At 37.0% G+C, this 13,481-nt stretch overlaps 1 protein-coding gene across 10 annotated transcripts in view; it reads right to left on the minus strand.

The window, feature by feature from the left end:
* Window positions 1-13,481, minus strand: part of CSPP1 (centrosome and spindle pole associated protein 1) — a 64,119-nt gene that overhangs the window by 18,347 nt on the left and 32,291 nt on the right. For 7 of the 10 annotated variants that reach the window (XM_055704593.1, XM_055704592.1, XM_027811111.2 and 4 more), the window contains 9 exons: window positions 13,040-13,212; window positions 12,029-12,147; window positions 10,376-10,454; window positions 9,918-10,038; window positions 7,876-8,023; window positions 5,607-5,759; window positions 3,119-3,231; window positions 1,828-1,977; window positions 409-555 (listed from right to left, as the gene is read on the minus strand). In XM_055704593.1, the coding sequence (XP_055560568.1) occupies window positions 409-555; window positions 1,828-1,977; window positions 3,119-3,231; window positions 5,607-5,759; window positions 7,876-8,023; window positions 9,918-10,038; window positions 10,376-10,454; window positions 12,029-12,147; window positions 13,040-13,212 (1,203 nt within the window). The remainder of the gene's footprint in view (window positions 1-408; window positions 556-1,827; window positions 1,978-3,118; window positions 3,232-5,606; window positions 5,760-7,875; window positions 8,024-9,917; window positions 10,039-10,375; window positions 10,455-12,028; window positions 12,148-13,039; window positions 13,213-13,481) is intronic. The other 3 variants (XM_055704596.1, XM_055704594.1, XM_014283229.3) reach the window with 1 other exon arrangement.

Below are 13,481 nucleotides of genomic sequence, written 5' to 3' on the forward strand. Positions count from 1 at the left end.
CATGAAATTACAAAACCCACCATTGTTAAAGATGAGCAGTCTTTAGTCCTCTAAATTACATAACTTTATTTTTATTTGCATTGAATCTCAGCAAAAGCAGGCCACGACACTTCACAGCGGATATAAAAATCAACTATAGTGCAACTTGCTCTTACTTATCTTGGGTTTACTATTTAATGCAAATCTGATCAGCAAGATAAGCTACCACTGAAGTATGTCTGATTTTCCATCAGCTGTTCTCCATGTGTGTATTGTAAGTATCTGTCTAAGCATTCTGTAGCTTGATAAACTAAGAGGGAAACAACACTGAAGGTACAGGTCTAAGCAATCATGCAATTTCCTTAAAATGCAGTTACTTTTTAAAATTAGGAAGAAGCATTTTTATTTTAGAAAGTCACTGAAGCATACCACCTTCTTTTCCTCTTCCTTCTTTTCTTTCTCAAAATATTGTTTAAGTTGTTCATCTTTCTTTTCTTCTTTTCCTTTTATTCTTCTTTCTGCCTCTTTTTGCCTCTCTTCACCTAATCTCATTATTTCTTCATGCTTCCGTCTTTGCTGCAACATAAACGTTATTAGTACATAAAAAAGACTCGACATTATTAAAGTTTTGCTTTTTATTTTCCTTGTGAAGTTCAAATTACACATCAATGCGATTAGTATGAAATGAAAAGCATATTTCATTAGGCTGACTTGGAAAGTTCAAATTAAAAATGTGGATGCCACGCAAATATTAAACGTCTGCACTCTCAGCTCTGCTAACATCATTTAACAAAATTCCTAATAACTTCAATAAACACCAGTTTGTGTCCCCAGATCTGCTGCCAGTTAAGGCTAAACTGTAGGAGTCATTTCCAAAAATTCAAACAAAACATACTGCAAACATGCACCATGCTATCACAAGCCCACAGAGAAAATGATCATCCAGTTGCAATTTTAGTCTTGTGTCTGTGAAAAGAAGTATCACGAGTTAGCTTCCTACTCTGTAACAGACCAGCTGTTATCCAGAAGACAAGACTCATCCAACTAACTTGTTCATACTAGGGAAGAGGATCTAGAATATAAGCTAAGTGTTCTGTCTTAGAAATCTTTAATTCCTACATCCTGATTTCATCATCCCACAGAGTACTGAAAGGTTTTCCCATCTCTGATGGCCTTGTGTCCTTTGCCTTGTGTCCTTTTCCTACAATTATTTATGACATTCAGAATTATGCAAATCCATTCAATTTACCAAACCTGATAAATAAAGTTATTGGGTTTGAATTAAATCACAAGTTTACCTCCATGAAAAGTATTAATTACATTTGCTTGCCATTATTCCAAAACAAGCAGTATTCTTATCTCAAAGATACAACCTGGCCAATCCAAAAAAAGCTATACAGGAAGATTTTGTAAAGCCTATGTTCAGAATAAAATAATAATTCTATGAAAACTAGATTTAAGAGTCTTAACAAAAAACCCCAAACAAAGAAAAAAAAAAAAAAAAAAAAAGGCTGTTTGTGATTGGTTGGGGTTTTTTAATTCACCAATTTGACCAAGCTTTTTATTGGCTCCACAAACAATTCCCTTTAGAAAAAAGAGAGCAGCACTATCTATTATAATAAAGCTATACAATTTTTCTTAGAAGAAATAACAGTACTTCTAGACTGTAGCATACCATAAAGAGTGAAAAGAATGTGCTAGTTAATACTGACAATTTTGTACCCCTCCTCTGGCTAATGTAGACCAATTCACAGGACACTTCTCTGTTTACCTCCATAATCTAGAGGACAAATGTTAGGAAGGATTAGTTTAGCATGGAAAAAAAGTCAAGGTATCAAAATACTATACCTCCTCCTCTTTCCTTCTTTGCTGCTCTTGTTCATCTTCATATGCTTTTTGAATTCTCATCCTCTCTTCAGCTAGTCGTTTTTCTTCCTTTTCTTCTTCCATTCTAAGTTTTTCTCGCTCTGCTTCTTCCCTACGTCTCTTCTCTTCAATCTAGAAAATAAAGCAAGGAAGTATTCAACTGTCAATAGCCAGCAACAGCCTGAACTACATTTAGATCATGATGAACTACATTTACCATCATGATCTGCTATGACTCAGTACCTGTTTGTGCAATCAGAGATTGCATGGAAGAACCGAAAAAAACCTAGGCTCAGCCTTAGCATTTCAGCTTCAGAATTCCTTTGAAGTAAAATTATATTTTACAACTTTTTTTTTGTTCCCTCTTTAACAGTATCATCCTCCAGTAAGAACACTAACTATAAAGGCTACCAATAGAACTTGAACATTTTATAACACTTACTCTGCTCTGGGTGTACTGGAATAACACTTCTCTTCACTAACTAACTAATGGAAGATGGGAAACTAAAACAAAAGAATTCATAGCAATTATCTTTTTCCTTTCCACAAGTATAATATATTTAGACACAGTGCTGACTTACTGAAGCCAAAGATTTGCCCATTCTTTACTATTTTGGCAGCAGTATACATGGAAAAAAAAAACCCTTGATCTTTTCTTTTAAGGAGATCCACATCAAATGACATTTCTACCATATGACTCTCAAATTTTCTAGGATTTCCTTGATATTTAATTGATTTGATATTTGATTCTTGTAGCATAAGATGACATGCAAAGTACTATGGTCAGAAGACAAAAGCTGGCAGAAGAACAATCACGTTGTATATACCAAGCAGTAAATACACTGTTATTGCCTCACTGATCACCATTTCATTTTGTTGAACATGCATTTGTATCATACAGACTTCCAAGAACAAACATCTTTGTTTCTTTATGCATGCAAAGTTGTACTGTATGCAGTTTGAGAACTCAATACTGTACAGTTTAGAGAGCTGTACTCGGGGGGGGGGGGGGGGGGGGGGGGGGGGGGGGAGGAGAAGAAAAGACAGAATCTAGATTAATGAAACCAGCTATTAATAGCATCACTTTTGTAAGCATTTCTTATGTAAGGCAAACTCTGAGAGACTCAGTAGCATATAGCTCTTAGTACACCTCTTCTGTACAGATTTGGCTATGATTGAGTAAGGTCTTTAGTCATCAGTGATGGTTTACTTTGACTGTAATCCCTCATTTTAAAATATATTTAACCAGATGGCAACTGGTTTGTGCATTCACCTGCAGACGAAGGAAGTTCTTGTATGACTCTTGTTGCTTAAGACGCTGCGAAGATGGTGGTTCATTGAACACATTACCTCGAGCAAAAGGAGAGGTCTGTGCAAATTTAAAATCTAGTGGGGGGGAGGGAGAAGTCACACGTAAAAATCAAAGCAAATACAAGATGGCAAGCCAGTGCAAAGAAGCAACAATCTCAGACACTTATTTCAAAAGGTAGTTTATGACAGCCATAATTCAAGGCTATAGCTTAAAACAATAGCTGGGATTACAATCTCTTACGTTGTCTGCCTAGAATACTGTCAGGTTTTAACTGCTCAATTAATAACATCCAAGCAAGTTGTCTTTTTACAAAATAACACCTATAAAAGTCATATATTCTACCATCCAATCTGCAGTTTAGTATCTAAAAATGCTACCTGTAAGCTAATTAGAATAGCAAAGATTGAACATTTCATAACTTTACTGCTTGCAATTACTCTGACTTACAACATATAGTTCTGTTGCTTTGGTTTATTCACTCTCCCAAAATGGAACATCCTAACAAATATTTAGGTCAAATATCAACAGCTGCTACAAAAAACAAAGCCGAAAACTGGCAAATAAAATTATAAGCAGTCAGAAAATTGACTTCTGCCAGTAAAAGGTGCCTTCCATACTATGAAGTCTGAAGTGTCAGGTCTCCCTTAGCACTAAGTTATGTTTGCATCATAACCACACAGTCCCAAAAGCTCTAGATGGGAGGATTAACTCAGATACCACACAGAACAGGTTTTGCAGAACAGGAACCCTACAGGAAGCAGAGAAGAAAGGAAGTAAAGGACAAGCAGAGTAAGTCATGTTAACTTTTCAGCTGACACAGCATGTTCCCCGTATCATGTCTGCTCCAAAGGACAGTGCCTCATGGATGTGCAAGAGCCATAGCTCCACTGAGCCAAGACGAACACAGCTGTAGCTTTTCTCATGTTCCCCCTTTACATTTCCCCGTATGGTAACGTACCAGCCCAAGTCAGATGAAAGCAGAACTAACACTTACTCCTATAGGAATGCACATGCTTACTGCTACAGCCTAACCTTAGGAGCATGTGCTTGCATAACGAGTACACTTCAAGGTCAGTACTATTTTCCCTTACATGGAATCACTTTTTGAATCCTTCCAAAAGATAACTAAATCTACATGTGGCTCTTTCAGGATGGATGTAATTCACACCGATATATTCCATGCTGAAAAGCAGAATAAAGTTTATATACCATTTGAAAAGGCATGGACACAAGACAGACAAGTTACTATGGAAGATATCAAGGAATTAACATACTGTGTACCAGCTACTATCCTGCAAATTCCTCTTTTAATGGGGCCGTGTACAAAAAAAGACCACACAAACCCAAACAAAACAAAACAAAACCCAACTAACTAAAAGTACCAAAACCTACACAAAGCCACTTTACTGCCTGACTAATCAAATGGAATGTGCAAGAACATAAAGTTCCCATCACTGATCTGCACCATGTCTTGACCCTGAAGTAAGTGATCTAACCGGGGAGGGGGGGTGTGTGTGCGTGTGCATGCGCGCGTGTACGCGTGTGTGTGTGTGTGTGACATTGCTATTCTGCATTATTACTTTATTGGCCTTCCCTGTTTCACTTCGTACACAATGGTTAAATATACACTGTATTAGGGAGAAAAGAACTAGAGGGGAGGTCAGAAGGAACTAAGTAAGTTGATTATACAGCCAGTGGTCAGGACATTGGATTGCAATCATGCAAAGTAGATCCATGCCCCAAGTAGCATGTAATTCTTTATACAGACATTGCAACAGTTCAGACAGAAGAAAGAAAAGCAGCATCTAAGCTGACTTGAGGGGACCACCACTTATCCCGGCCTTTGCCCATCCCAGACCAGGGACAGGTCTAGAGTACCACAGCCCTCTCATTTAGATGTCTCACAAAACTAAGAGAATGCTGCACTAGTTTTTGAATAGGAAAATAAAATCCCTAAAGTTCAGAGGCTGTGCACAGGGCTGCTAATGTCCCCAATTGACCTGTAACTTTTGAGAACTTGTTAACCTAGTTACTGTATCAATTTCACCTTAACCTGTAACATCATACATCTGCAGACCCCCCTCCTCCTTTTATTCCATGTTCTTTCTTACTAAGCAGTTGTATTTTACTGTCATTTAAGAGTAAAAAAAATATGTATGAAGATTTTATTAGCTAACATTGAATCTGGAAAACTAATGTTCCAATCCTGACTGTTCAGTGCCAAAACAGTTATTAGTTATCATTACTGACAAGATAGATAAGAAAATACCTTTTCAGCGCATACTGTGACAGCGAGAAAGAAGTTTGGGAAAGAAGCATGATACTGACTGTGCAGGTAGAGAGCACTAACACCATCATAGAACTATTAGAAAGGAGTGAAGAAACTAGAGAATTCTGATCAATAAGACCTATAAATAATTAAGAGCTGTAATAGAGTATTCTTAAAAACCTGCTATTTTATTTGTAGACGCTTCTGTGTTCTCAGGTCTTGAGGAGGCCAAACTTAGGTCAACAGATACAACAGCCCTTTTATCTTGGTTTAGTCTTGCCTCTGGATTACGATATGCATCTTCATTTTGCTTGTGCATCATATTCAAGTCCGCTGAAGGAGAGAGGAAATAACTGTATATAAGATTTTATTCTCATAAAAGGCACATTCACCATAGATTCTCAAATATACAGGGATTTTTGAGCAGATTCCACTTTTCCTGGGCATACCACCTACAGGAACAAAAAATTTAAGCAAAGACAAGAATATAGAAGCTATAGGTGAAATACTAGTCATTAGGAATTCATTGATTAAAAGATTTATTTGGTTGGTTTTCTTCTGCCAGGAATGATTCTCCACAGCAAACCTTCCCTCTACCCTGCCTGAAAATGCTATGAAAAGGAAAGATAAAGGGCTCAAAGACAAAAATAACTGGCAAGTCTGTATTGACAAGCATGTATTTTGAAGCCACCCCTTCTTCTATTTCCTTAAAGCTGCAAAATACTTCCGAGTTTAGTATTGGTTATTTTAAGTACTGAATCTCTACTTGATCACTATTAAGGGCAATAAGCACAACTGAACCATTGAAGTGTATTTTGGTCTCCATGTCTTTAGTGATAATCCAGGTGCAGATTTCTGTATGTAAGCAAAACATTATGCAACATTTTCACCAAAATGTACATGGTGCCTCCGAGTTACCATAAAAATCCTGATCAAAGATGTTAATTTCAGCTTATTTTGAAGTGTTACCGTACTACACCTAGAAAGCATGTTATGTTTCACAACACTTGTCCTATAGCTTGTCCATCATGCTGCTAAACTATGGTGGCAAAAATAACTTTACATGTGTAATTCAGGAAAACAGGCTAAGAAACATCTTTCTCCTGGTTCCTCATTTAGATGGAGACAAGCATCTCAGCAGCTATACCTAGAGCTCAGGCTAATATGAGAGACCTACATTTTCCTCTGACCCACTCTACTTACACCATTGAAAAGCCTAGGAAAAGAAGCCAGAAACTTAAATGCAGTGTCTAGTTAGGCAGTGTGAACACCTCAGTCTGCTCTGGGGATAAACACAAGCTTGAATCCTCAACCAAGCTTCTACCCTTATTATTTGGGCACACAATCTTCAAAAAAGCATTTAAACTTTATCCCCTACCCTCAGACTACACTATGGAATTCAGCTGTACGTCACTCAGCTGTCATGAAACTGGAACTAATTATTCATACATAAACTGTTATCCAGTAAGTGTTCCATGCTTTGAACATTCTCAATATTTTATTACCAGGAGACATATTTTAAAGATTTAATCAGAATTCAACATGATATTCAAATAAACAATAGAATAAATTTGTTTCACATTAGAAAGCAATAGTTCTAAAACTGTAAGATTCACTCAGTTAGATGCTAAAGGCAAGAATGAAGGAGCTAGCATAGGCCAAGGTTTTGAAATATACAAATCTTATTGTTCTTACCAAGTACTATTTTTATTTTAGATAAGCAATTCCTGTAAAGTTCACAAGGAACCAGGACCAGGAATTTGAGGTTTAATCTTGCATCTCTCTCTGAACTACTGGAGAGGTGAATGAACAACTTTCCAGATCATAGCTACTTCCCAGCTCACTACTCCCATCTTTTATGAAATAGCACTTGGAGAAAAATAAACCTTAAAAAACGTTACTGCTGACTGCTATCTATATAGCCATTTACCAGCAGTGTTACTTGGGGAAATTTAAATATTCCACTTAGCTTTATATATTTATTCAAACATGCTTCCATTTTCCATGGCACAAGCTTTCTAAGGCAATAAAAGTTATTTCAAACAAGAAAAACGATAAAAAAACCTTGTTCCTGAAAAAGTTTAAATAAGTCTTCACAACAGACTTTAGCATGTTTGTATTGTAGATGACTCTACCAGCTTGTTTTCCTCCTTCTCCCTTTAAGTGAAGACGTAATCTTACAGTACACTTGACATACCCTGTGTTTCCCATTTTGTTCAAATTGTAGTCTTCGAATCATTCTACAGAAACAAAAATAATCACTAACTCAAATATTTCTAGCATGCATCTGCTTGAAACAAGTGTACCTATTTGTCAATAAAAAATCTGACAATAAAATTTGTCAAAAATACCAGTGTTGCAAAACAAGGACTAACATCTGAACAGAGTCCTTACAAGAGCAAGAAAACATCAATCTTGAAAAGGCAACCCATAATTTTTTCAAACATACCTATCAGATTTCCTTCTGCATCTCTGAGAGGAGCCCCACCACCACCTTTTCCCCAGGGGCTGTAATTCCTCATTTCTGCTTCTAACTTGGCTTCATAGCGTTTCTTCTGCTCTCTTTCTTGTCTGCGTTGTTCCTCCCTCTCTCTTATCTAAAGATAAATAAACCAAAGTCAGTTGCATAAAATAACACGTTAAGTATAACTTTAATAAAAAGTTAACAGAGAAAGCTGAATGCTATCATTCCCCCATTCCCCGATCCATATCAAGTGAATCACAAACATTTCACTGTCTGTTCTGCAGACAGTGCATTGAATTGTCAAAACATGCACATCCAGTTGTGCATAATCGCAGAGAAACATACAGACACAAATTGTAAGACTTCAAGTTGTAGAAATGTTCACATCTGAGACTTGCAGTAGATCAGAAATCCTGTATCTTTGGATCTTTGATGCAGAAGTTTATACTGCCTGAAAATTGAAGACAAAATTCTACAACACTACAGCACTCACTTCTCTCAACCTGGTATGCTTTGCTGAGCCAAAACTTCAGACTAGAGATGACATAAGATAAAGAAAGACTCCCAACGATAAATGCCTTAATAGAACGCTATGCAATCCTATAACCATTCATGAAACAATTTTCTGCAGTCATACATGATGATGTATGCAAACAACACATAACTGTTCATTTGCTTTGTTCTTCCTTTTCTTCAATATCAGGTTAAATTTATAACTAAGTTTCCCAATAACTTAATGTAGCATTTATAAAGAGAACAGCTATTAAAGGAAGTCCATCTTCTAGTCAAAGCTTTTAAAACATTAATTTACTATTTATGTAGCTGAAATGTATTACTGTATTTTTCTTATTTGTTTCTTCTGTGCACTTGATGAACATTTCCCTTTACCAAGCAGTTAGACAATTATACAATGAGTCGATACAAAGACCCATCTAGCCTCCCCTTCGACTGTTTACAAAAATGGTCCACCAGGTTTGTCTATAGGAAAGAAAAAGCAGAACAGCTTCCGTTTGCTTTCAAACCTGAGCAGCATAGTATCTTTGACAGACTGTATTGTGCCACATTTATTAAACCTTCATGTCAAATTGTGCAGTCTCTAATATGGCAAGATAAAATTTACTACAGTGAGAAAATACCCTCAGAGAAGCCCAAGTGCAGTATCAGACACTATTCCTAAATGTTTATTTTATTCTTAGTTTGACCTAGATTGGCAGCCACTCCTTTATCCCTATGCACAGTCATTACTAGAACTAGAATATTTTTATAGCTAGATATAGAACTAGAATATTTTTATAATTATTTACCTCCACTGAAGAAATACATAAAGAAGAATAAGATAAGAAAATGTTAGTGCCTCTGAACTGGGTTCTAGCAAAACCTCTTCTGAAATAACATGTCTTATATCCTGGTCAAATACATTTTATAAATATAAACTCCTACAAGGTGCAGCAGTGAAAGGCCACTAAAATGAGTAGGAGACTAGCACATCTCCTGGAGACTCAAGAAATTTGTCTAGTCTATCAAAAAAGAAGCTGAAAAAAGGCAAGACACCACCTACAAACACTCTAGAAGTAAACGTTATGGAAGCTTTTGAGAATTAGTATCCAAATGATCATGAAGAACTTACTGAAATTAGAGTGTTCCTAATGATTACAGCAATAATGCTCAAAAGCAATCTTTCAATAGGAGTATCAGAGCAATACAACCCATTGCTTTAAAGATGCAGGTTCTTACGTTTATGAAAATAATTATATAAAAATCCATGCCTGCAAAGTAATCTGTTTGCTGTCAGTCTTAACATTCTCTCAGCCTCTGACAAAACAAATTGAAGAGCTTAAAGTCTACCTGAAGACCTAAACTGAGCTAAAGCAGGGGCAGAGGAATGGAAAGAAGTGATCAAGGGAGGGAGAGTTAAGAAAGCTTTTTAATTGTAAACTAAATAAAAATATTTGAAAGAGTACAACAGTTACAATCATTACATGTTAAAAAGTAAAAAAGGAAGTGTCAGAAACTTTATCACTCCGTACCTGCTGTTGCAATTCTTGTAGATAAGATAATGTTGCCTCTTTGGAAGGCTTTGGTTTTATTCCAGGAAACACTCCTATGCTTCTTTGTCTGTCTCCTGTATCCCTCTGTCCAACGTTACTTCTGAATTAGCAAACCACACATATAAAAGAAAAAACATCATAGGGTCCAGGGGTGTGCGTGCATGTGTTTAAAAAAAACAAAAAACCCTGCCTGAAATATTTAAGAGCTGTTGTTTTCCACAGCCTGGCAGTTTATGTTCTCAAACATCTCCATAAATCCATATAAAAATAGGAGTTCACTGAATTATTAAGATAGAAATTCTTAATTAGAAGTTTGAAGAATTGTCTTTAACACACTTTATTTCAAAAGGCGTATCTATTGTTGGCAAAATAACCCCAACAGGAGGAGTGTATCAATACAGATAAATACAAAGAATATGAATATGCACAACACTTACACAGATTGCTCTACTGGGGCTTGGGTTAAAGGAGGATCCGGATTAGGTGTGGGTTGCATTCCCATCACACCTGTACCACCTAGACAGTAAAAAAAAAATAAAAAAATAAAAAAATTGAACGCTCAGCTAAATAGAGCTCACTGCTCAAACTCTGTGACTGTAGAATTACAAATAGGACTCTCAAATTTACTACAAACTTAGCTAATCCTTAACACCCTCTAGACCAAGAAATACAATGCCAAGGTACAAATCTATTTCTTAAATTCAACTAAATCCCTTAAAAATTTACAGATGTCTTCATTAACATATTCTACAATGAACTAAGAAATAATGCACTTAATGTAACATTTGCCCTCATGCTTTCCAAATGTGTCCCCTATTGTGAGGCCAGCCCCATGGCCTCCTGCAGAAATGCAGTGCGTTTGGCATCTGTACTCTTACTGACATGGGGCCTGCGGCATCCTGCCACAGCAGGGCTTGGCATGACCGTGCATAGTACTGCTTGTGTTCGAGACAGTAAAAGATGCATCTCTAAAACAATTTCACACTTTCAAATTTTAAGCATTAGCAATATTCCAGTTTGTGACAACAAGCTTTAAGACAACCTAACTCTTGTATGTGAATTTTAGGTATTAGTTTCTTTAGTACTCTGTAAACTGTAAGCCATTTTACCTTAGAGGTTATATTGATACAAGGGTAAAAAAAACCAAACACACGCAACAACAAAATAGAATGCCAAGAAAAAACAAACCGGCACCCACCCCCCCACCCCAAAAAAAAGCCACCACCACCTCCAAACACCCCATCCACCCACCCCCAAACCCCAAAACTTCTATGAGTTAGAACTGTGGTCTGAAAATAAGATTACGAAAAAAAAGTAAAAAAGGTGCCTGGAACTATTAAAAAAAAAGTCTTAAACCATAAGCTACTACATTTCAAGATAGTAAGAAATCTACACTGTGGAAAAAGATAATAATCTAAAAACTTCTGCTCCTAAATCTCTAGCATTCCTAAAATTCCTCAGTGGATACCAATCTTAATCAAATCAGTCATACAAGAGTTATTATTGCAAGTTCTACGAAGGTAGCACAACTTCTTAAAAGTATTTCTGCTTTTTTGAGGGAAAAGCAGGAAAAGCAGGAAAACACAAACACCACACAATCGAGTCCCTCCACACCCATCACAGTTGTTTCACTCATGAAATCAAGAAGCAGCAGTCAAAGGGTAGATAAAAAAAGAGTTCTTAAAGTTTGATTACTTCATACAGTTCCTTTAAAAATATTTAACATTATATCTGAAATTGTAACAACACCTAAACATGTAATCAATTATATGATTTAAGCAATTATAGAAAATAATGGTTTGATTATCAAAACTATAAAGAAAATTATGTAGGAGGAGTAATGGCTAAGTAGCTGAGACTAGAGCTTGTTCAAGCATTGAACAAGATTTCTGGAAGCCGTAGCCACTACTGCAGCTGAAGAAACCTACTTCATTCAAAACCAGTACTGGAAAAAAGCCTACTTTTCAATACAGATTAAGAAATGGATTTGAAGTGCTGTTATTAGTTCTACATTATTCATCATTTAACCAGATTAAAAGCAGTCATCCGAGTCATTCTAACCACCAATCCACCTAAATTCATCAACTTACAACATGCAAGATTCGGATCCAATGGATTCCTAACCCCGTAGAAGTAATATGCATCATCATAAGGCGTTCTACAGTTGTCTGTCAAAACTGGTGGTGGAGGCGGTGGCATTGGTGCAAGCCTTGAAGAAAAAAGGAACATGTTTCGTTGTACAACTGAAAAGAGATCATCAAAAGGAAAAAGGGAAGGAGGGAGGTAGGGAAGGGGCTGGGGGCAGAGGGGAGAATTCTCTATGAGAAAATTCTAGAATTAGCTCACTCCAAGACCTCTCATTACTGCCATACAGGAATAATATACAGTAAGCCTCAGTAGGGACTTAACCTTCCCTTATGGAGTAGTACATGAACCCACGCTATTCCAGAGATCCAAAGAACATAAACCAGGCATGGCTTCTTTAACTGGTTCAGTTAATGATACTTACTGGTCACATCAGTAACAGTAAATAAAACAACCCAAGGACTAGTCTCTGGTCAAAGGGCAAGTGGCACAGCACAGCTTCAGCCACATGCCTGAAGCTCCTTCTCCCTCTCTCTCGTTTAGTCTCAGTCACAGTCTAGTGGAAGCTGTTGATGCCTACACTGCATTCCCGACATTAGCCCAGGGAAATCACTTAAGTGATAGGGGCCAAACTCATGCCACGCCAGCCTTCTAACAATACGGACACTGCTGGGCATGTGCCCAAGCATTCTTGCAACATGGTTCAATATTGCAGGCATGGACACAACTTCTACGGCATGACCCTTATTCTACATAAACATCCACTACGAGAGACTGTCTTCACAGATAATCCAGCCTCCCTAGACTTTTCAAAATAAACTGTAAGGAAATAGACCCTAAATAATTTATTTCGGCGCATAATAGTTTAGTTTTCTGTTAATTGTCAAAATTCTATTTTGACCTTCAACAGTTCCTTCAAGAAGGATCAATATCAGGACTGAGCTCTACCTTCACAGTAGTAACATGCTTAACAACAATCTTATTTAAGATGCAAAATGAACATGATGGTGAAGCACCTGGGAGCTGCTATTTCACCAAGAGTGCTGGCTAGCCCCCTGTGAAAGTCTTCATTCACTGGAGAGGCTGTGGAGATGGGCACTGGAGTTCGGAAAGCCACACTAGGCCTTTCAGGAGGTACTTTCACTTCAGAAGTTCTCACTGTCAAGCCAAACTGCTTCAATCTATTTAGCTGAAGGGGAAAAAAATAGAAAAAGAGACAAAACCCAAAACGGTTACTTTGCTAGTACTAGGAAACATCCTGAACCCCCATTTAGGTTGTGTTAAACACTTCACTGGGTCCCGACCAGCTATTCAAATTCCTGTGCGGGTTTTTCTCCTAAGGAATTATGGAAAGTCTAATACTACAAGGAATTCTAGCATGTTTATCACAGACTTACAAAAACCAACCTCTATGGCAGGTTTCAGGAAATACATGGTTCTAGTTATTGACCAGAAAAG

This window comes from Falco cherrug, chromosome 3 (genome assembly GCF_023634085.1).
Source record: "Falco cherrug isolate bFalChe1 chromosome 3, bFalChe1.pri, whole genome shotgun sequence".
Taxonomy (NCBI): domain Eukaryota; kingdom Metazoa; phylum Chordata; class Aves; order Falconiformes; family Falconidae; genus Falco; species Falco cherrug.